This window comes from Suricata suricatta, chromosome 7 (assembly GCF_006229205.1).
Source record: "Suricata suricatta isolate VVHF042 chromosome 7, meerkat_22Aug2017_6uvM2_HiC, whole genome shotgun sequence".
In the NCBI taxonomy this organism is placed as follows: domain Eukaryota; kingdom Metazoa; phylum Chordata; class Mammalia; order Carnivora; family Herpestidae; genus Suricata; species Suricata suricatta.
The window spans coordinates 31,095,864-31,118,140 of NC_043706.1; the positions used below are offsets into that span (position 1 = coordinate 31,095,864).

A 22,277-nucleotide genomic window follows, 5' to 3' on the forward strand; every position below is an offset into this window, starting at 1 on the left:
CCCCCTTCCCAGTTACCTTCTCTCCAGGCGGACCCAGGTTTCCAACACCTCCTGGGGGACCTTGTGGACCCTGGAAGAGGTACAAAAGCTGGGGTCACTGCTTAAGGGAGGAGGTGACATTCCAGGGACAGAGCCTGGATGAGCGCCCCGAGGTCGACAGCAGGAGGCCTTCCAGGCTGGGGGGCTTCTCTCAGCAGCTGAGATGAGACAGAGTTCATGGTCTGAGGAAAGGGAGGCAGGACTGGCCATGCTGATCTGAAGGGACAGAGGCTAAGAGGACTCACGTCAGCTCCATTGGGTCCAGCTGGGCCTCGAGGTCCTGGGGGGCCGGGAGGTCCCTGTGTAAAGCAGATACAGCAGAGAGAGAGAGAGAGGGAAGAGAAAGAGCATTAGGCACACAGAAATGGCAAGGGGCTGGGTGAGGCAGACATCCTGGGGGTGGCAGGGGAGGGGGGCAGCCCTGTCAGGGAGCAGCACACCAGGAGCAGGGCGTCAGTGGCAATGGGGTGTTGGGGCCACTGGATGGGGGATGACCAGTAGTGGGCTTGGGGTTAGGGGGTCACACTCACCAAAGGGCCCACGTCTCCTGTTTCTCCCTTCTCTCCCGAGGGGCCTGGCAAACCCTGTGCAAGAGAACACAGCTCAGGCCCAGATGACCAGCCCCCCAGAGCACAGCTCAGGCCCAGATGACCAGCCCCCCAGAGCATAGCTCCAGGCAGATAGTGCCCTTCCCTCCATTCCACACGTGCCCCAGGCCTCTACCCTGCTCCCCCGGTCCTCAGACCCACCCTGACCCCACCTCTCAGCCCCTGCCTCTACCTTCCAACTCACCTGCAGGCCAATGGGTCCTGGAGGCCCATTGAATCCTCTTGTTCCTTCATCACCTTTGGCTCCAAAGTGTCCTTGGGGTCCCCGAGCTCCGGGCTCCCCATCTGCTCCCTGAGGTGGAAGGAGGGCAGGGACAAGGACACAAAGATGGTCACGGGTCGGGTGTTCTCTATTCACAAGCCCCACATCGAGCTGGACACCAGGCCCAGAGCCCCCACTCCCACACTCGACCCCCAGGGCAAAGTGGAACTGAGAGTAGACTAGAGGCTGCCAGCGCCGTTGGGGGGTGCGGACTGGGCATCAGTCACTTACCGCTGCTCCAGGCTGCCCCACGGGACCAATGGGACCAGGGGGTCCAGGAGGGCCCTGCAGGGCAAAAAGAGAGTCAGAGACACCAAGACAGGGAGAGAGACCAGGTGGAAATGAAGTTAAAGGCCGAAGATCAGAAGTCAAAAGTCATGGCCACTTACATGTTCACCCTTGTTCCCTTTAGTGCCCTTCTGTCCAGGGTCTCCCACCTCACCCTGCAGGGAGAAGGCAGATGAGCTATTAGAGAAAGGATCTGGGTGAGGCAGGGAGGTTAAGACAGGGATGGGGATGGGAAGCATGTCCAGAGATCTCTCTGTCCAATTGGGTCCAGGGTCTGTGGGTTCCCACACCTTGTCTCCATCCTCTCCTGCCACACCTGGGGGTCCAGCAGGACCAGGAAGCCCCACAGGGCCCTGTACCCCATCTCGGCCAGTTGGACCAATGGGGCCCTTCTCACCCTGTAGGAAATGAAGAAAAGAGTCATGACCCAGAGTCATCATCTTCAAACACCCTCACAGGAAACTGTCCATAGCCCAGCAGCTCACAGCTCACAGACCTCTCCCCAGTGTCTCTCCCCAGGGACCCCACACTCACCGGGACACCTTTCTCTCCTGCGGCTCCAGGAGGACCCTGTGGGCCAGGGCGCCCTGGGGGGCCAATTGGTCCCCCAGATCCTGCTGCACCTCGCTCCCCAGGGGAGCCCTGAGACAGGAAATGGAGTCAGACCTCCAAGGAGACCACAGCCCACCCACACCAGAAGACCCCTGACCATGGTTCCCAGGACAACAGCCCAAAATTGGATGCACTATGGCTGACCCTAGACCTCCCTCCTCTGCCCAGTCCCACAGCCTTGCATAGATCCAAATGCCACTCTTCATCCTTCCACACCCACTCTTTCCTGGGTCCTCCCTCCTGTCCCTCATGGTCCCCAGACTCACTGCAGGGCCAGGAGGACCGGCCGGACCTTCGTTTCCCTTCAAACCGGGTCCACCCTATGAACCAGAGATTTAGAGCAACAGATATGAGTCGGGGGTCCAAGAGACATGCAGGGAAGGATGAAAGTCGGGCGGGGGAGGGCAGGGTCAGAAAAATGGGAGCGGGGTGACGCTGAGGGATGCCAGGACAGGCGCTGACTTGTCTCAGGCAGTCGGGCTAGGAGATTGGGATCACACTCACAGCAACGCCCGGGAGGCCCCTCTCTCCTGGGAAGCCCCTCAGACCAGCAGGTCCATCCTTCCCTGGGGCCCCTGGGGGACCAGGGTCACCCTAAAATGAAACAAAAGGTGATGAGCCGTGCTCTCAGATTGGACAGAGAGATCTCTGACCTGTCTCAAATCCCCAATTAGCTGTTTGCTTCTGTACACAACCCTGGGCCCCCGAGTTCCCCTCTGCCTGGCTCTTTACTGACCTTTGTTCCTTCTTTTCCAGATGTTCCAGTCAGTCCCTGCTCTCCAGGGGGCCCTGGAGGTCCCGGGTGACCTCTCTCCCCCATGGGCCCAGTTTCTCCTGCTGCTCCCTGGGAAAGAGACAGAAAGACTCCAGTCTCAAACCCTCTGCCCCTCTCCCTGCCCAAACAGGCCACCCTGAAATAACCCTTCTGGAACCCTTTCATCCGTGCCCCAAAGTTACTGGAAGACTCCGAGGGCTCTGCTAGGCTACTGCATTGGTGTTAATTCCCCAGTTTGGACTAACCACACCACTCCCATTCCCACTGGGGAACTGCCCCTTTGAGGCTCAAGAAGATGAGAACTGGCCCAGGAACCAGACTGAAGTTGGGGTCCCTGCTCCAAATCCCGGCCCCACTGGGGTGGGTGGCAGATCAGGAAAAGCAGAGGCTGGGCATGTGATTGGGAAAAGGGAGAAAAGGCAGAAAGACTAACTCCAGGGTGCAGGGTCCATTCTCTCAGAGGGCAGACATACCTGTGGTCCCACCACCCCTGGAGGGCCAGGGGGGCCAGTCTTCCCTTGGAAACCCTGAGAGAGGAAGAGGAGAGAACAGTCAAAGCATGTCAGGCATGGATGCTGTGGGACAGACCCCAGGTTCCCAGAGGAAGGGCAGGGTTGCCACCAGCACCAGGTTGGCCATGGGTCTGAGCAGCACCAGGTTGATCTCCACTCTGCCAGAAGAACCTCCCTGGTGGGCCTTCCAGATGGCTCTGGAATTTGAAGGTCTTAGGGGGCCGGGACATTGCTCACCACTTCTCCTCTCTGGCCTGGGTGTCCCGGCAGCCCATCCTTCCCAGGGGGACCCTGGAAGGGGTTCAGATGTCAGTGGAACTCTGAGCTGAGAAGGAGGATTGAAAAGGATTCAGAGAACCAAGGCAGGTCAGAGGTCAGCTTACCGGAGGTCCTTTGGGGCCAGGAAATCCATTGGGGCCTTGAGGTCCGGGGAGACCCTAGAGACAGAGCTGGGTTGAATCAGGAGAATGGGCAGGGGATGCAGCTTCCCCCCTGGGGTGTGAGGGCATGAGTTCCACTCAGGCTCCCTGAGGAGCATTAGGGAACAGGAGACTCAAGCCATACTCACCCTTTCTCCGGGAGGCCCATGGGGGCCATCACCACCTGATGTTCCCTGTGGGGGGAAGGAAGGTCAGAGAGCAAGAGAAGCTGCCTTCTAGCTATCCTGGAGGTCAGAGGAATCAATGGGGGGCTAGCCTAAGGGCCAGATGGTGGACGGAGCCCTGCCAAGGCCACTAACCTTAGCTCCAGACTTCCCAGTGGCACCTCGGGGTCCCCGCTGACCCCGTGGACCCTAGAGAGAGGGGAGAGGAGTTGTCAGAAAAACCCAAAAGCACCTCTTTGGATCCTGAGCCACATGTCAGCCCCCCTGCACTCACCGTGGGGCCCCGCTCTCCCCGAGGCCCTGATTTTCCCGACAGGCCCTGGTAGGTAGGAAGCAGAGACACCACATCACCCAAGGTATGATTCCCCCAATAGGCAGCCCTGCCCTCTGCACTCTCTCTCTTCCCCCAGCTTACCCGGGCTCCCTTCTCTCCACTGGCTCCAGGAAAACCAGGAAATCCTAGGGAGCCCTGATGAGGGTGGAGAAGGAGAAAATTGAGAAGTCATAAAAAGGGAGGGCCCAGAAGAGTCCATAGGGGTCAGGACTGGTGACAGAGGCAGCAGGGGGGGGAGGCCTATGCTCGGCCAATAACTAGGTGTCCTTGGGCAAACCTTACTGCTCTCTGGCCCTCTGTTCTCCCAGCTGTGGAATGGGGGTGGACTAAATTCGCTCTAGGGTCCCCCACTCCTCTTTCAGGAAGGTCAGAGAAGGGAAGAGAAGGGTCACAAATGGGACATCATGGCACCTTGGGACCCTGGCGTCCAGGATAGCCAGGCAGACCAGGAACACCCAGCTTGCCCTGTGGAGAGATAGGAAGAAGTTAGGAGCAAGAGGAGCCACAGATACCACTCCATCCCTGCTTCCAAGAGACTCCAAGCCCCAGAGATGGGAGCCAGCCCCCACCCAGCAAGGCTCCCCAGCAAACCTTCAGCCCCTAACCCCTCATCTCCTGCTCCACAGGCTGCCTGGCTTTAGTAATCTCTCCTTCTGGAGACCAGATTTTCCCCAACTCAGGTGGTGAAATCTCACCCCGCTCTGTGTCTTTAAATCTGAAGCTCCATCAAGTTCCTCTAGCCCCTGCCTACCCTTCAACCTCAGCTCCCCTTCCCTAGTGCACTTCCTACTCCATCAAGACCAGTCCCCGTGCAGTCTGCACACACTACACTCAAGACCCAACCCATGCTCGGCACCACCCCTAATCCCCCTGACATGCTGCACCCCTTTCCTCCTGATGCCTCAGGGCCTGCCTTGCCCAGACAACAGTGAAGCAGAGGTTGGGAGCAGGGATTCTACAGCCTGACTTCCTGGGCTCAGACAGAGGCTATGCCCCTCAGCGGCTGTGTGACTAACAAGCATCTTAACCTCTAGTGCCTCAGTGAAAGCTCTCTGCAATGCAGGGCTGTAATGAAGCTGGCCCTGCAGGACTGATAGGACAAGCAGGTGCAGTGTGGCAGTCGGTGAGGGCTTGCTGAGAGTTAGCTCTGCAGGTCTGTGCTCACCTCCTCTTTGACTCTCCCTTCTTGGAACTCCTGCTGCTCCGAGTCCAGACACATTTTTGCTCTGCCTTGTACCCACATACCTTATGCCAGTCTCGTGCCTTGTCCCTACCCTCTATGCCATAAATTCTCATGACAGGGACTTTTCCTTGACTTCTTATACATCCCCACCCCCACCCCCAACTGTCAGTGGCCAGGAGATGCCTTCTACAGAGAGGAGCATAAGTAATGGTCTTCAAATGACTCACTCACTCCAGCTATTGGCACCCTAAAGCTGATTCTGACCCCAGTGTCCAGGCCCTCATCCCCTCCACATCCCTAGAGCATGTAGGCACCGACTCCCTCATCACCAGTCACCTTCTCGCCCATGAGCCCAGGGGGGCCGGGGTCTCCAGTGGGTCCAGTGCGTCCCTTTGGCCCCTCAGGACCATCTTCTCCCCTGGAACCAGGAACTCCAACCTCTCCCTGGGTAAGAGGGTTGAAGAGGCAAGTGTCAGGGACTGGGAGTGTGGGCTGGGCCCCAAGAGGAGAGGTAGGCCCTGGTGAGGCTGAGTAGGGTCCCAGAGCTCCTGCAGGACAGGGAGTCCCACAGGGACAGGGACAGTGTTGTGACCTTCAGGCTGCTGGGATGAAGCTGTGGGGTTGTCATCCTGCTGGTGTCGGACTCTAAGGGAAGAAGAGCACTGGAGATGGGGGGTCTACGGTTTCAGGAAATAGGCTGGTGTTTGGGGGCTCCAAAACAGAGGAGGATCAGGACTTAGGGCTTGGGGGCCCAGTGTGTGTGGGTTTCTACTCACCCTGTCACCTTTCACACCCATGTCCCCTTTGAACCCAGGAAAGCCATCCTCGCCCTGAGAAAAATGGGGGTGAGAGGTCATCAGAGGAAATGTGGAGGGGGGTCAGGAGGTAAAATGGAGCATTTTAGAAAATATGGTGGAAGGGTGGATTTCAGAGCTGAAGAACAGCACAGGGCAGGCTGGAGGACAGGAAGTGGGGGAAGGGCTGGGCCAAAGGGGTGGTGTGGGGCAAGATGGAGGTGCTGGGAAGCTGGAGGCACACTGATCACCTTTTCACCCTTATGGCCCTTCAGACCACGAATTCCATCCACACCCTAGAATTAGAAGGGAAATAGAGACAGGGAGCTCAGGGATGGAGGTTGGGAAAGATTGAGTTCCTGAGACCCCAGCTGGCACCCCCAGCCACAGGGCTTTATTTCTCAGCCTGGTTGTCCATTACCTTTACACCTCGAGGTCCTGGGTATCCTAGAGGACCCTGAGGTCCAGAGGGACCCTGGAAGAAGAAAGAGAGATACTTATAAAGGGGTCTCAGGGTATGACTTATAGAGGCCTCGGGGAGTGGAAGAAACAGAAGAGACAACATTGGAATCTGGATAGGGATACAGGGCATGGGACCAAGAATACTTCATCCACACATGAATGATGAGCCAAGAAAATTCCAAGGATTTTGAGGCCCCAGAGTCTGGGTAGAAACCCCTCCAGACATGAAAGCAGGCATGGACAATCTTACCTGGTTTCCTTTGGTTCCAGGGGGACCTTCCTTCCCAGGGTGACCCTGAGGGTAAAGGAAGGAGAATGTGACCACTGGCCACTGTTCCCTTCCCTGCACCCTTCCTTCACTCCTTTAGCCCAGCTTTCCCCTGTGGCCCTAACGAAGCCAAGTGACCACAGGCAGGCACCACCAGTGACCTCCCAGTGTAAGGAACACACTATGTAGATAGTCACCAAAGGCACTTGGAGGTTATTCGCTGGGGTGAAGGGTCATATGGAATTTGGATTAAGAGGTAGGGACCCACTCACCGGAGGTCCATCTGAGCCAGGCATGCCAGGGAGCCCTGGTTTCCCTCGAGGACCCTGCAGGAAGATGAGGAGGCTCAGGGTCACCAGCAGGATCAGGTTAGGCCATGGCTGAAGTCCCAGTCATACACTTAAGGCTCTCTCCTACACCATTCCCCAGTGTATCCCCTGTCCCTCAAATCACTTAGTCATTTACCTTCTCTCCATGAGGGCCAATGGCACCCTGGGGCCCAGGAAGACCCTACAGAGAGAAAGAGAGAAAGGAGTCACAGGGGTCCCTGTGGGGCTTCTCCTATAACCAGCATCCCCATTCAGAGCATGAGCAGTGAAGGTTTGAGACCTTTAATTTCCATCCAGGTTCAGAACCACCGTGGAAGCCCAGGGGAAGTTGCTAAAGAGGGGGAGGGGTTGGACAGGACAACTCACCTGGGTTCCAGGAGTGCCCTGCTGTCCAGGAGGTCCTGGCTCTCCCTGGGGTCCCTAGAAACAAGCAACCAGGCAAGGGTCAGAGGAAGATGATGACAACAAATTTAGGGCCAAAAGCTGAGATCCAGCAGGGACAGCAAGAGGGCAAGAACCAGAACCAAGCAGAGGTTCAAAATGGAAACAGGACCTTCGCTTAGGGCCAGGTGGTATCTCTATGCCCATTACTCACCAAGCTCCCTTTGGGACCATGGGGACCATCCATGCCTCGGACTCCCTGAAACATGAGAGGGGCATGAGCAGGCTGGAAGGTGGGGCCAGGGCTCTGGAAGAACCTGTGGTTTCTGAGAGGCTTGGTCATTCCAGAGGGTGGGACGGGGCAGCCTCACATTGGTCAGACTTCCAATTCATCCCAAACCTAAGCAAACAGCCAGCCCAGATCCACAGGGGCGTAGGTCTACGGGTCTGTGGGTTTGTAGGGTTTTGGTTTTCTTGAGAATTTTTTTAAAGCTAAGTTCAGAACCTTTGGTACAGTGCACTATATGGCCCTGCAAGAGCACCTGGGAGTAAAGGCTGGAGCAGAGCTGGCAGAGGCAAGGGGAGCTGGAGGTGTGCGAAGAGGAGGCAGCTAGGAAGGGAGGCGAGTTGGAAAGGTCAGGGGGTGAGGTTAGGGCCAGAAGTCAGGGACAGTCACATACCGGGGGTCCAGGAATACCAGGTGGGCCTTTGGGGCCAAGGAGACCTCGAGGTCCCTGCAATCAGGTGAGGGGAAGTTATGGCATGTGTGGGCAAGAGATAATATGCCTCTCTCTTTCATGCCCATGTCCCTCCCCTGGCACCCCTAGAAACCCCCCCTCACCCAAACCCTTAGACACTCACCGACTCTCCAGGCAGTCCGCGAGGCCCAATCTCCCCATCGTCTCCCTGGAGGAGGACATGATGAAGCAGCCTCACCTTCCCCACCTCTCCCATACTGAGCCCCTGCCCTGGCCACAGTACTTACCCGCTCTCCATCCTCACCAGGGGGACCAGGAAGGCCCTGAGCACCAGTATCACCCTGGAAAGTGGGGGAAGAAACAAGAGGGGCCTCAGAGCCCCCCAGCGCAGGCAGATGCTGACCCTCCTCAATTAACCAGTCAGTTTCATCCACTGAGTTCTGCTCAGCCTCCTGCCCTTGCCTTGAGATCCCTGCCTCCCCACCCCTCCATGGAAGCTCTACCCCTTCACCACAATGTACTACCCCCAATATACTCACCCTATGTCCCTTCTCCCCAGGTAGCCCTGGGAGTCCATCAAAACCTCGGTCACCCTAGGGGAAGAGGGCAGCCCAAGTGAGATCCCAGCCCTTTACCCACACTATCCCTCCCTACTGTGTCCTGACTGCCATTTCATGGGGAAACCTGGGGAATTCAGCCATCCCCAGAGCTTAGATAGTGCTGGAAGCCACAGGCCTCAGAGAGGGACCCACACTTTTTACCTTCACTCCAGGTTCTCCAGGCATCCCTCGGGCTCCATCAGCACCTGCTCGGCCCTGGGGTACAAAGGAAGTGTTAGAGCAAACAGAGGCACATTCCTTCACACTCTGTGCCCTCTCTCCCACCCACACCCACCACACCCCCACTCACCCTTCGCCCAGCCTTGCCAGGAGGGCCTGTGAGGCCTTGAGGTCCTCTGGGGCCCTGATGAGGGAGAGTCAGAGGCAGGGTTAAAGGGCATAGACAGAAAGAGAGGCCCTGGATGGGGGATCAAATGGGTGGGGCTTGTCACCTGAGGTCCTAGGTCTCCAGATTCTCCTTTCAGGCCAGGGCTCCCAGGTTGTCCCTGTGACCGAGAAAAGGAGGTGGCTATGTTAAACGATACACCCAACAATGACTACAAAGCTCTCCACAAAATAAGCAAAATAACTTTCAGTTTGGCCCCTTTCCAGAACTGCCCCTACCCACACACACACAAAAAGAATTCCACACCCAATACCCCACTCACTCACCAAGGGTCCAGGGCGGCCTGTGTATCCCATTGGGCCAGGGGGTCCCCGGAGTGCCAGCTAGGGGAGCAGGGGACACAGAAGAACTGAGGAAGAGGTAGCTGGAAACTCCCAACCCCAGTACATTTTCCAAATTTGCTCTTCCACTCCTTGTATTCTCCAGAATCTTACTCTCAGCCCAAACCAACCCAGACCTTACCCTCCACATTTACTCAAACCTACCCTTCAACCCCCCCCAAAGTATTCATTTCCCCTCCACACCCCTTCAGCATTACTTACCCGTGCTTGCTGCAGAATTGCCTGGGCCTGAGCCTCCTGGGCTGCCACCACGGGGCCCTTGTCACCCCCACCACTGCCAAACCGGAACTAAGGGGCAGAGCGAGAGGAAGGTACAGTTTCTCTTCCAGTAAACCCATGTGAGCCTCCCAGCCAGGGGGGCTTCACCTAGAATTTCTGCCCCATCTCAAGGTCCAGGGACACCCCCCACCTCATGCTCTCCTCCACTGTCTTCCACGGAAAGTTTCCAGATAATTACGTAGAGATTTTCAGAAAATACTCCTATCTTCCTTCCCCACTCTCTGGCTTCTTTCTCTGGGACAACTCTCCTTTGATTCTAGACTTGCTGAAATATAGGATTTTCTGCCCAGTTCTAGATGATCCATGTTTAGTTCTAGGCCATTTAATGAGACCTCATTCATCCACCTCAAAGATCAATCTCTTTGGGTTGATGATCTTTAGACAATCCTCCTTAGCTCTCCTGGTATCCAGTTCTTGGTAATAGAACATGATTCCCCTGCCCTCCCCATTCCAAAGCCCAGAAGACAACTCACTGGGAGCATGAGAGATGTGCCAGGAGGTCCAGGGGCCCCATCTGATCCAGGGAGCCCTGCTCGGCCAGGGGGGCCCTGGAGTAGGGAGAAAATGAGGATAGGTGATGGGTGGGGAATGTTAGGGTACTGGAATCACTGTGAATCTGTCTACAGGATAAATGTAGACTTCTCTAGATCTTTCCTGAACCCTCCCACGTCTAGAGAGAAAAATAAAAGTGAGACACCAGATTACACCCTCCCCAACCAGAGCCTATCCTCCTTTCTGGGTGCTGAGGAGCACACCAGTCCCTTCTTCATTAATCAGCTAGCAAGGAATTACTGAGCAAGGTGCCTTCACTGTGTTCTAGAGGCTCCTCTGCAGCCCTTCCTTCATAACACACACACACACACACACACACACACACACACACACATCTATCTTCCTTACCCTCTCACCAGGGTCTCCAACTGGGCCTGGGTTGCCCTGGATGCCAGGGGGACCAATCAACCCCTGAGAAACAAATGAGAAGTAGGTCAGGTGTGAGCATTCACATAGAAGAGGGGTATGTGGCTGAGGGGTGGTCTCTATAAAAGAGATTTGAGGATCTGGGAAGCTTTGGAAGGATTCACCTGAGTTCCAAGAAGGAAGCCTGGTCATATGTGAGGAAGGCAAAGATGGGTATGTAAGAAGGGTCTTTGAGAAAAAAAAATAAGGCTAACGGGTCACAGCTAGACTCACCGCAGGGCCTTCTGGGCCAGGAGGCCCCTCCACTAGCATACCCTGTAGAGCCAAAGGTTGAAAGTCAGAGGACAAGGCTAGCACCTCCACCTCCTTTTCTTCTTCCCCCTGCCTTCAGCTCAGTGACCAACAGAGCAACTTACAGGTTCCAGCACTGCAGGTTCCCCCTTCTCTCCCTTCAGCCCCCGGGGTCCACGGGCAACCTGAAGGAGACACACATGTAACCCCCAGTGGAGCCGGTGAGCAGCCAGGATACCAGCACTACCCCCATCCTAACTCCTACCTTCCTTCATTTCCAGATCCTCTGGACACCTGCCTAACCCTACCCCCAAATGCTCCAGGCCTCCCCTAAGACTCCCTCTTCCCAGATCTCCCAGGCCTTCCAAAAAGACCTCAGGGCTCTCCATCTCCCAATTCCCAGCCCCAACTTAGCAAGTAAACTTCCTCTTCTCCTTTAGCACCTCTTTCAGGAAGGTCATCACACCCTTTCTGAGATTCTAAACTCCCCAACCTCCCCAAACCCTCTTTCCCAAAATCCCTCTGACCCCAGGAATACTTAGAACTTTAAGAAACATCAACATCCTCACCCTTACCCCAATCCACCAAATAAGAATCTCTCTAAGATTGTGGATTGATTTTATCAGGGTTTGGAAAGAGGGCATGGATCCATATGAGAATATGATATAATCCATGACATATTTTCCGGAAAAAAAAAGTGTATGCCTTTAGCACAGAATTTTTCTTAGAATTTCAAGTGGTTCACAAGTTAAAAACTCTCCAGAGGTTAAGCATCCATACTCTAAATAGATTTGGAGAGCAGTCCCTGCTGATATGTCAAACTCAGACCTCATAACTGGTTTTTGGAAAAAATACATCTCTTGGGCTATTGTTCAAGCCCCAGAGCAGAGTCCCCCTGACCTCAGTTCCTCTCCCAGCAGGGACACTACACTCTTCCACTGGCCCTCATATATACTCCAAGCCCACGGGTTCTTTCTTTTCCATACTTCTCAGATGTCCACTCCCAACATTGGTTGGCTAGAACCAAGATATGGATGGGAAGAATGGAACTCAATCCCCCCCACCCCCAACTCTCCCAACAAAGATATTCAGAATGCACCCCTCCACCTCCAACTTGCTAAACAGCAATAATCAATTTCTGAACTTTCCCATATCCCATATCAACCCCAAATTTTCAGAAAGCAGCAAAAGGGTAAGGCAGCAGAGAGTTCAGGGTGGCAATATTAGAGAAGGGAAGTGTGGGATAAAGCAGCAGGGTAAAGGAAGCAGCTCTAATTGCAAGGCAAGCAAAAGATGAATGGAGTAGACAGGAAATAACCCAACTGAGAGGGAGTGGTTGAAGACATGGGAAACAATTAAGAGAGACATTTCAAAGGAACAAACACTTGGAAACAAGAATGATGCCAGGGCCAAGAAAAATTAAACATGGCCAAGATGGCTAGAAAATGAACTGGACGAACAGGAAGTGGTTGGACAGACAGGAAACAGCCAAGAAAAGAGGATCCAGGAAGTGGACCTTCAATAACAACATGGCTACCATGACCAAAAGAAAGAAGTTCACAAAACAGACAAAAAGTGACTCCTGGAAAGGGGATTATGACAATGAAAGGCAATTCTTTCAGAAAATACAAACATCAAGGCTAGTACACACAGGAAGTAGCCATGATAAATATCTAGGCCCACAATGGAAACTTTTTGGATTTGGATGACCTGAGACACACAGGAAGTGACTTATTAGCAAAGGAAATTGTTACAAGACAGCATGAAAAACTAGAAGCAAAACATAAATAAGTCCCTTTCAGTACAAACTATCACAGTCACCAAGATGGATGCCATGGCCAAAGAAGACAGGAAAGGACAGACAGGAAGTGGCCTGAAGGTTAGAAAGTATGACACAGGAAGTTAGATCATTTGGCAGCAACATGGATAAGAAATTGTTTTTGCCAAGAAGAAATGATGGAGACAGACTGAAAATGGACACAAAGTAGGGGCGTAGTGACCAAAAGCTTTCTGAAATACAGATTTATTAAGACAGGAAGTGGCCAAGAAAGAGAGAATGTGGCCATAGGATTAAAAAAGAAAAAAGTTCAAATTGCCCTGGGTAGAGGGATCCATGAGGAGTCACAGGGCAAGATATTTGGCAAGGGAAAGCAGAAAGTAATCCTTTCAAGCAACATATACATCTTACGTGAGCAGAAAATGGCAAATCATCAATGGGAAGTAGCTTGCAGCCAACAGACAATAATAACAAACAACAGAAAGGAATTCTTAGAGCTCCCACTCAAGGTCAAGAATGGAAGAGGAGCTCCTTTCACTTACGCCTCCTGAGTGGGCTGTCTCCGCAGACAGGGCAGGGCCAAGTTCCGTCTCCTCACGATAATCGTCCCCATAGCCATATGTGTAATCGTAGGGCCCTGCTGGGGGGTCTGTGCCACCCTCCCCATATTCCTCTGTCAGGAACCTGTCGGCTGTGGAGGGGACCTGGAGATCTGTCTGCTCCTTCCCGGGGAGGGGGAGGGGGAGGGGTAGATAGGGGCATTAGGGCTAAGAGGAGGTTTTCCCTGGACCCGAGGGTGTGGCAACTTCTAGCCCAAAGGATTCTGAGGGTAACCGGGACTGGAGTTTTTCTCCCAAGAAGAGCAAGGGAAGTGGTTGGTCACAAGAAAGGGGATGGTCACCAAAGTCCCAAAATGAGGAGGGATGCCTCCAAAATGAGCCTGGTGGGAAGAAATGATAAATTACAAGAAGAAAGAAGGATAGCCGGAGGGCTGGACACAGAGTAAACAGTCCATGGAGACAATGGTAGACAAAGGAGTCCAGGCAACAATCAAAGAAATGGATAAAAAAACTAAGAGAAGAGAAAATGTGACAGCATTAGACAGAAAATGACTCCTGGGAACAGAATTACAATATAGAAAATAAGTTTTTGACAGCAACATGGAGAGAAGGTTACTCCAGAATCAAAGAATGGAAAGAGACATGGACACTAAAGAAAAATGGATGTACTTAGAAAGACAAGCTGAACAACGGGTCTGGAGTGACTGGAGGGCCACAAATGGATATGACCAAGAGCCCTCCGGCCAGAAGAACAGCTGATTCACCAAGATGACATGGGACTAGGTCACAGATGCCTACTGCCTCCAGCCAGGGTGAGGTTTGGGGACGGAGTTACCTCCTCAGGGAGTGGCAAAGGGCTTGACTCCAGGATTCCTTCCTCTTCACCTGGGGTGGGGTCCTAACCCCAAGGGGAAGGGGGAGAAGAGTAGCATGGGTAGAAAGGAAGGAGAGAGGTTAGCGGGAATGGAGGCAAAGCAGCATCTTGTCCCACCCTGCCCCCGTGGGCAATGTCTGTCTGTGCTGGGGGTTGGGGGTTATCTCAGATCTTGCAGCCCCTTTGGAGGGGGGGACAGTGTAGGGAGAGTGAATCTCCGAGGTCATAGAGTTTTGGGGGCACAGATCTGGATTCCCCAGCTCTACCTGCCGGTAACCGCTTCCTCTGGTCCTGGGGGGGGCCCGGGCAGTGGGGGGAGCCGCCCGCCGAGCTGGGCGTCGGAAGGGGGGAGGCTGGCCCCGTGCTGGGCCGGAACCTCCAATTCGAGAGGGCCTCCGGCCTGGTGAGGGGGGCGCCTGCCGGGCTGCTGACCTCTTGGCAGGTGGGGTAGGCTTTCTGGAAGGGGTCCGATGCCCCCTGGGGGAAGGGGGCGCCTTGCGGTTGGGGCTCGGTGGCCTCTGCAGCAGAGAGACATGGGAGGGGGCAGTGAAGAAACTCCTATAATCTAAATACATATTGTCTCTCCCCACATGTTAAGAGGGGAGGAAGGTGTCATAGGAGATGTTTGCAAAGGGTGGTAGGAGGAAGGGGAGAAACGAAGGGATCCCTCAAGTTTACCTGATAATCAGGGGTCGTCTCTGTAGTCATCTCATCATAATAGGGGGTCTCGTAGTCATAGGAGAAAGACTCAATGGGCTGGGGTTTGGGAAGGGGCAGTGGGAATAGGAGGAAAAAGTAGGGGTGCAAGAGTGAAGAGAGGGAAATAAGGAGATGGTTTGGGAGTTTGGAAACAGGGTAGGAGTTAAGAATGAAAGGAGAAGTCAGGGTGTCAGGAGAAAGATGGGGGGAGGTAGGAAGGAGAGGTGGGAAGGGGGGTGGGTCCCACATGTGGGACAGAAACAGAGACATGATTAAGAGATCGACCCTCCAAACTTCAGATCACTCTCCCCAGATCATATCTTTCACCCCTAACCATCTGGATCCCACCTAATCCAGACCTCCTTCCCCCCCCCCCATAGCCCCTTACTCTGCACCTCCATGTGCAGGGGTCCAGAGACAGGGCCCCTACACAGAATTCCTTAAACCCAGCACTCCTCTGGGATTTTCTCTATCTCCCTCCCCATTTCTCTTCCTAGGTCTTACCATTTCAACTTCTTTCTCTCTGGTTCTGTCTCTCCCCTTCCATGCTCTCCCATCTCCCATCCTCTGTCCCCAAATCTTACCCCACATACATACACTGTCCCCCAATCTCTTAATTCAAGGAAGGGATGGGAAACCCAAGGACACAGTTCCGGAAAGACTGGGAGAGGAAAGGAGACATAAGCACGGGACACAGCTCCCAGACATGAATTCATGATGACTCTTTTCATTTTTCATTGAAAATAAAAAGATTGATGAATGAGGACTGGGAGGAGGGAGTGATGAGAATAGGGAGGTATGATTGGGAGCAGCTCTATCAGAGGGGAGGATGGGAGCCCAAAATAAGATGGGGAGCTCTGAAACACTGGGGGAATTCCCCTGAGGAGGTGTCTGGGTGTCTTCCCTCCCTGGGCTGTGCTGTGGGTTTGGGGTTCACCCAGCTCCTTCACCTGTCGTTGGGGTTCTTGGTTTTGTGGCCTATGAAGTCTTGATGGCTGCTGCTTTGGAGATCTCTGGGCTCTGTGAGAGTGTTGTTTCTGAGGTCTCACCCTCCAAGCTCCCTCACACTCCAGCTCCTTCTGTTCACAGGATTCATAGGCAGCTTGCACCCCTGGGACAATGACAAGCTCCTGGATGTCACCCTGCAAAGACATGAGGAAGAAACACCAATGGAGGGAGGAAGAGAGGGCCTCAGAGAGAGAGAGAGAAGGCAGAGTCTGGGACACAGGGTAAGAGCCAATCCTAGGTAAAATGACATAATGGGAGAAGATCATTATCAGCCCTCCCAGGGACACAGACCTTTTCAATTTTCAAAGGACCTTCTCATCCATAATCCCAATGGACCTTCACAACATCTGAGAAAGTCAGTAGGATAAGGATATTTATGCCTATTGCCTGATATATTCCATTCAGAAAAGCTCAAAGGAACAATGACTGCCCCAAGGTCACTTTCAATGGTAGACTCAAGACTAGAATTCAAACATTTCAACTCTAAGTCCAACACTCTTTGTCTACTCCCTGCCCCTGTGGTAATGCATAAACGTTTCACAAAGACTTCTGGAAACAGTGGCCCAACCTTAGTTGCTCTAGAAACTCTAGAAATGAGGGACAGGGAAGCCATTTTTGAATTTCAATGGCATTTACTTGTGCCCACACATGGTACTTAGCACACCCTGCCTTATATTCTAGTTTGGGATTATTGCCTCATCTTCAAAGAGGAGCCAATAAAAAAAAAAAACAAACAAAGAGGAGCCAAGAGCTGCTGAGAATAATAGAGACCTTATATTACTTTTTTGTGTTTCCCCTAAAACTGGGACAGCAGGCATTCAGAGAATATTGACTGGTTGGCTGGGTGGATTGACAGACAGGCAGATGGATCGATGGATCGATGGGTGGGTGGGTGAATGAACGGGGGCTCAAATGCACTACTGACTAGAGGGTTGGTGGATGGTGAATGAATGAATGAATGAAAGAAGTGGTAGGTAGATAAATGGAAGTAAAAAATAGAGGAACCAAACTGGTAGGTAGGTAGATGGGTGGAAGGAAACATGTGTATGAATGAATGGTTGGATGGAGAAGAGAGTGGTTGGGTGAGGAGATGGGTGGATGAATGAGTGAATTAATGGACGGGTTAAAGATGGACAAATTGATGGATGAGTGAAGAAGAAAGTGGCTGGGCAAAGGAAGATGGGCAAGTGTGTGGATACAAACCTGAATGCTTGATTGGTGTGTGAGTAGGTCAATGAAAGGGTGGGTGCAGACAGAGTTATTGGTTAAAGGGATGAATGGATAGGCAGACTGATGAAGACTGTTGGAGACATCTGTCCTGCCATATAAATGGGCACCTATTTCTCCTACATAGAAAATCAGCCCTGAGGATAGGATATGGAAATATAAACTCAAATGAAGGGCCAGGGCATAAAAAGATGGGGTACTGGAGCCAGAAGGGGAACAGACACAAGATATGAGACCAGAAATCCCTCTGTTTTCTGTTCTGGTTACCTCAAACACTTCTTCATCCAGGATACGGGCACCAAAGATAATCACTCCATGGGTGTCCAACAGTGGACGAGCACTTCGGGGGAGAGGCCGGGTGACTCGCTTCTTGCAGTCAACTATGAGGGTGACAGACTGGCCCTTCACAGCCACGGCCACACGGTGCCACCTGGTCATGAGGGAGTGATTCAAGTGACTGACGGACAGGGGGGTGGGGAGTCAACAGGACTGGGGAGCAATTGATGGAAAGGTTAGAGCCAGTGATAATGATAGTAGTAATACCATAATAGCTACCATTTGTCGAGTGCTTACAATACATCAGGCACTACTTTTCTCATTTGATTCTCATGATTCTAGCATCCCTATTTTACATAGAAACTGAGACTTTAAACAGTTAACTTACCCAAGGCACAGGCTAGTACTACATGAAAGGATTTAAACTCTAAAGCCCAAAATCTGGGCTTGAAGTGTCTGAAGTTTGGTCACTAGGCAGGTGAGGTGTGGGCAAAAAGGTTGGCAGGTTTCCCAATTTAGGGAGTAGGGGTTCTGGGGCAGTGGCCAGAGGGGTACTCCGGAAGGTGTAGTCTAGGCAGACCAAAGGAGCAAACTGACTTACTTGCCATCTGCTAGGCTGAGGCCTCGGAAAACTGGCTGAGCGGGGGGTCGAGGCCTTCCTGTCTGGTCCTCATACAGGAAGCGGAAGGGTCGGCCAAGCTCCAGGCCCAGCTGTCGGGCACCCTGGGCACTATAGAGAGTCAGGAGGGGAGCCTGAAGGCCAGGGCGGGTCCGGACAGCAGTCAGCAATGAGAAGTCTTTGGGGAAACCTCCTGGTACCCGGGAGAGACATAACCAGGTAGAATGAGAGGCACAAAGAGTCATAAAACCCTTCCCTTCTGGTGTCTGATTCCAGACCCCATCCCAGACCGGCCCCAGCACTTCCTACTTCACCATGTCACCCATACCTGGGAAGAGCTGGCGGGTGGGTGCACTGAGCTGGGCTGGTCGGGACACTCGGTAGGCCACATCAGCTGGACAGATGCCTCTCCCCCTCCGGACACCATCAGGAAGGGAGGGGAACCTCAGGGCCCGGAGCACATCCACAGGGGGCGCACCTGAGAAAGTCCATAAAATCAGGAGAAGGGACACACCGTCAGGAGGGCCAAGGTATGGGGGCATTTGGGGTCTATAACTCAGCTTCCTGGGGCTCAAACTCCCTGGGGACGAAGGCTACCTCTCCCTTACTTGCCCCTGAATGGGCCCTGAATGGACAGAAATCAGAGTCACCTGCAAAAGGGCAGCACTGGCCCTGTAATCAGCTCTATGTGACCCCTGCCCCTCTCCCTCCCAGTGTCTCACTCAGTTTCTTCTGATCTTTGTCTTTCAGCCTATGAATCTCCCTCTACTCTCCACCATCTCCCTTTTTCTCTCTCTGTGTTTCTTATTCTCCCCATCTCTATATCTGTTGATCTTTGTGTCTCTCTGTGTCTTCTGCTTTTCTCTGTCTCCCTCACACTCTATCTTTTTCTCTCCCTGTCTTTCTCCCTTTCTCACTCCCCTTCCATATCTCTTGATCTCTGAGTCTCTGGCCTCTTTCCCACATCTCCAGCACAAACAACATCTGGGCAATCGATCATCCTGGGCACAGGAGGTGCAGGGGGGCCACCAGGGAGAGAGCAGAGAGGCAGATCTTTGGGAACGGGGCTTCAAGCTGCTCCAGTTCCCGTGTTTGGGGAGGTGGGGATGACCATGCTGAGGAAAGAGAAAGCAGAAAGAGCCACTCCGGGAGTCTATACCTCTGGCTGGGAGATGAGCTGGGGGGCAGGGGGTGGGGGCTGAAGCTGCCACGAGAAGCCGGAGCAGGTCCAGGGCCCTGAGCCACACATCTGTGGATCCCATCAGAGTCCTTGCCCAATAGCCGGGCAAGCTCCCCACACCTGGAACTTCAGCCCTGCCCCACCACCCCCACCTCTTGGATCCAAAGATTCAAGACCCAGGCCATCAGCCCTATCCACCTAGAATTCAGCTTCCTAAGGCTCACACTCCCCGGAAGACAAAGGTCACCTTTCCCTCATACTCCTCACACCATCAGCTCCAGATTGGAGAAAGTCCAGCAAAATTTTCATAGAAGCATGGGGCAGGGTAGGGGCCAGAGCGATCAGGAGAGTAGAGCTGGGTGGGGTGGGTGAGGTGGGGCGGACAGCAGAGAAAAGGCCCTTTGAGTCCAGGAGCCGGGAAACCACGGCCTTGCCCTCCCCTTCACCACCCCCCCCCCCGCCCTAGCCTGGCCCCTGAGTGTGGCAGCTCTGCAAACACCAACACACAAGGGCTGCTTTGAGAAAGGAAGAGTGAGTGAGACAGAGAGACAGAGACTCACAGAGACCCCAGGCCAAGGAGACCTCAGAGGCCCCCGCCCTTCACCAAACCCCAGAGGAGTATAGTTCCATCCCATAGACGATCTACCCACAGGTCTGCCCACCCATCTGCTCACCTGAGGACACATATGTGCCCCACTGACTCTGGCCTCAGTCTGTCCCCCAGGCTCCCCACTAGTAGCCCCATCACCCCCACCACTCTACCTTTGGCCCCCAAATGCCCCATTTTTTACTCTAATGAAGTCCTCACTAGCCTATTTCCCTAGAGAGGCCCATCTCTAGGCACTCAGCCCCAAAATAAGAGACAGTCATCTCAGCCATCCCTTGCCTCCATGCTAGAGGATTCCTTTCCTCCCTAAGAAAGACTCCAAGAGTCCAAAGACATCACACACTTCAATTTCCTGTCCTACAACCTCATGCTTCTCACATCTTGAAAGTTTTTCCTCCTGTAATCTAATCTAAATGCTTTATGCGGCTATACTGACCAACTTTTCTCCAGATCAGAGAATAAATGAATGGTGGAGTTATATGCAAGTTATCCTCTCGTGTTTCCACGAGTGGGAGGCTTGCTCTTGCCTGCTTAGGACCCAGGTGCTCCCAGCCCCCTCCTGTCTGACATCAAATCCCTTTCCTAGGTGCCAGGACATCTGGATCCTGGGAAAAAGAAGGAAAAGATTGGGGTTGTGGACACCAGGGTCCCAGGGGAGCCCCGCTGGCCAGAGGGGGAGGGGTGGGGCAGGAATGCAAAGAGTTGGCTCCTGCCTCAGACACCTGATCCCAGCCTGTCCAGCGGCCGTCCTGTTGGCAGCCAGCCCCAGTGCTCCCTAGAGCCAGCCGCGTGGCAGCATCGAGGGCACAGGGAGGGGGAAGGGGATCCTGTCCGAGAAGCCAGTGGGACAAATAGTCCAGGCATCCCTTCTTTCTCTACTTACTAGGCTCTGCTCTGACCCACAGACGCTCACCCCTCACCTCAGACATATAGATAAAAAGCCCATCAGATACACACACAACCCTCAACCATCAACACTGGTATCTACCTCCCCACCCCAGCATTGGCTGGACTATGCCCTGGCCATCTTTGGCTCTCCCAGAGTGCCTCAGCATCCAGCCCCTCCAAACTTCAGCCTTACCTGCCCTCTCCCAGTCACTCCAAGGAGGCAAAGAGATCCCTATCTTGGTTTCAAGGGAACCAAGTGACCTACCCTCCAATCTGGACCCTTAGCCCCCCAGAGCCCCTTCTTGAACTTAGAAGCTCTGCCTCAGGCATCAGCTGTCCCGTACCCAGGGGGTGGGGGCCTCAGAGCTGCAGCCTGACTCCAAGAACCCAGGCGTCGGGACTCCTCTTACCTGCCCAGGCAGGGACGGCGCTCAGCCCCAGCACCAGCGGTACCAGCAGGAGGAGACGATGGCAGCGGCTGCACCGCTCCATGGCTGGCTACCCGAACGCCCGGTCCCAAGGACCTAGGGGCGGCCAGAGGCGCTGAACGCCCCAAGGCTGACAGGAGGAGAGAGCGAGCAGGCTTTGAGCCTCGGACGCCGGGGTCCTGCGGAGTGCAGAGGCTGTCGGGTAGCGACAGCTCTCAGCGGCCCAGCTCCATGCAACGAGGCGCCGTCGGGGCTCTGGCGCTGCTCCTTCCTCGGTGACCGCGGCTCCTGTGTGTCCCCGGCCACCCCGGCGGCCCAGAGCCCCCACCCCGCTCCCGCCCCCCGCCCAGCCCCCGCCTCCAGCCGCCCGCCCACAGCCACCGAAGGGAAACCCCACCCTCGATCTCCACCTGGCTGTGGGTGGAGGGTGGGAGACAGTAGCCCTCGTTCGCTGACCCTTGCTCCTCGCAGAGACTGAATGGCCTCTACCCAAGATTCCTTTTTTCAGGAACCCCCAAAATCTCTTCCTCTGCCCCTTCCTTTTCTGGGACTCAGACGTCCGGCCAAACCCCCCACCTCAATTCCCTCCCCCTTACGGGCCCAGGGCCCCTTTTCAGCAGTCTTGGGCGGGATTTAGGGCACTGTGGGAGGAGAGAGGCGGGCCTGGGGGTCTCTACCTCCCCACAACAGGTCTCAGTAATTACTTCCCCTCGCCCCGCCCAGTGTAATTACAGAGCCGGCCTGGGGTGGGGGTATTTATAGACAAGGCTATAGATAGCGACCGGAGACCTGCAACCCGAAGGCTGCAAGGGCAAGGGGGGCGGGCAGGTGGTTAGAGGGGAGGCAGAGGGACTTAGTATGGGGGCGGAGAGATCCAGAGACTGCACACCCCGACACACACAGGATAATCAAGTCCAAGGAGATGAAAATGGGGGGACGAGGTCAGGGAGTCCGGGAGCCCAGGTGGAAAGGGACAAAGTGAAGAGATTAGAGAGCCAAGCCGTCGACGCTCGTTGCAAGAATCTGGGGAAACGGGGTCACTCAGGGACGAGAGGCCGCCTCCGGGCGGGCGACGCCTGAGGAGGTTGCGGCGCTCAGCGCCCGGTGCGCCCCCACGGACGGGCACGGCGCCGGGTCTGCTCGGAGCCCGC

General features: G+C 54.3%; 1 protein-coding gene across 1 annotated transcript in view; it reads right to left on the bottom strand.

Moving 5' to 3' along the window:
* The window catches only part of COL11A2 (collagen type XI alpha 2 chain), a 29,634-nt gene extending 8,057 nt beyond the window's left edge, over positions 1-21,577 (bottom strand). The window contains exons 1-50 of the mRNA XM_029944823.1: positions 21,537-21,577; positions 21,109-21,256; positions 18,352-18,501; positions 18,006-18,216; positions 17,396-17,558; positions 15,844-16,035; positions 14,873-14,950; positions 14,156-14,218; positions 13,303-13,482; positions 11,109-11,168; positions 10,966-11,007; positions 10,675-10,737; positions 10,248-10,322; positions 9,697-9,783; positions 9,421-9,477; positions 9,201-9,254; positions 9,059-9,112; positions 8,911-8,964; positions 8,689-8,742; positions 8,437-8,490; positions 8,313-8,357; positions 8,132-8,185; positions 7,666-7,710; positions 7,437-7,490; positions 7,207-7,251; positions 7,014-7,067; positions 6,724-6,768; positions 6,433-6,486; positions 6,263-6,307; positions 5,994-6,047; positions 5,554-5,661; positions 4,446-4,499; positions 4,116-4,169; positions 3,975-4,019; positions 3,836-3,889; positions 3,665-3,709; positions 3,480-3,533; positions 3,334-3,387; positions 3,058-3,111; positions 2,546-2,653; positions 2,314-2,403; positions 2,076-2,129; positions 1,732-1,839; positions 1,488-1,595; positions 1,299-1,352; positions 1,141-1,194; positions 832-939; positions 570-623; positions 285-338; positions 17-70 (exon numbers count right to left, since the gene is read on the bottom strand). Coding sequence (XP_029800683.1) covers positions 17-70; positions 285-338; positions 570-623; positions 832-939; positions 1,141-1,194; positions 1,299-1,352; positions 1,488-1,595; positions 1,732-1,839; positions 2,076-2,129; positions 2,314-2,403; positions 2,546-2,653; positions 3,058-3,111; positions 3,334-3,387; positions 3,480-3,533; positions 3,665-3,709; positions 3,836-3,889; positions 3,975-4,019; positions 4,116-4,169; positions 4,446-4,499; positions 5,554-5,661; positions 5,994-6,047; positions 6,263-6,307; positions 6,433-6,486; positions 6,724-6,768; positions 7,014-7,067; positions 7,207-7,251; positions 7,437-7,490; positions 7,666-7,710; positions 8,132-8,185; positions 8,313-8,357; positions 8,437-8,490; positions 8,689-8,742; positions 8,911-8,964; positions 9,059-9,112; positions 9,201-9,254; positions 9,421-9,477; positions 9,697-9,783; positions 10,248-10,322; positions 10,675-10,737; positions 10,966-11,007; positions 11,109-11,168; positions 13,303-13,482; positions 14,156-14,218; positions 14,873-14,950; positions 15,844-16,035; positions 17,396-17,558; positions 18,006-18,216; positions 18,352-18,501; positions 21,109-21,190 — 3,636 coding nt within the window. The 5' untranslated portion in view covers positions 21,191-21,256; positions 21,537-21,577. The remainder of the gene's footprint in view (positions 1-16; positions 71-284; positions 339-569; positions 624-831; positions 940-1,140; positions 1,195-1,298; positions 1,353-1,487; positions 1,596-1,731; positions 1,840-2,075; positions 2,130-2,313; positions 2,404-2,545; positions 2,654-3,057; positions 3,112-3,333; positions 3,388-3,479; positions 3,534-3,664; positions 3,710-3,835; positions 3,890-3,974; positions 4,020-4,115; positions 4,170-4,445; positions 4,500-5,553; positions 5,662-5,993; positions 6,048-6,262; positions 6,308-6,432; positions 6,487-6,723; positions 6,769-7,013; positions 7,068-7,206; positions 7,252-7,436; positions 7,491-7,665; positions 7,711-8,131; positions 8,186-8,312; positions 8,358-8,436; positions 8,491-8,688; positions 8,743-8,910; positions 8,965-9,058; positions 9,113-9,200; positions 9,255-9,420; positions 9,478-9,696; positions 9,784-10,247; positions 10,323-10,674; positions 10,738-10,965; positions 11,008-11,108; positions 11,169-13,302; positions 13,483-14,155; positions 14,219-14,872; positions 14,951-15,843; positions 16,036-17,395; positions 17,559-18,005; positions 18,217-18,351; positions 18,502-21,108; positions 21,257-21,536) is intronic.
* Between the last annotated feature and the right edge of the window lie 700 nt (positions 21,578-22,277).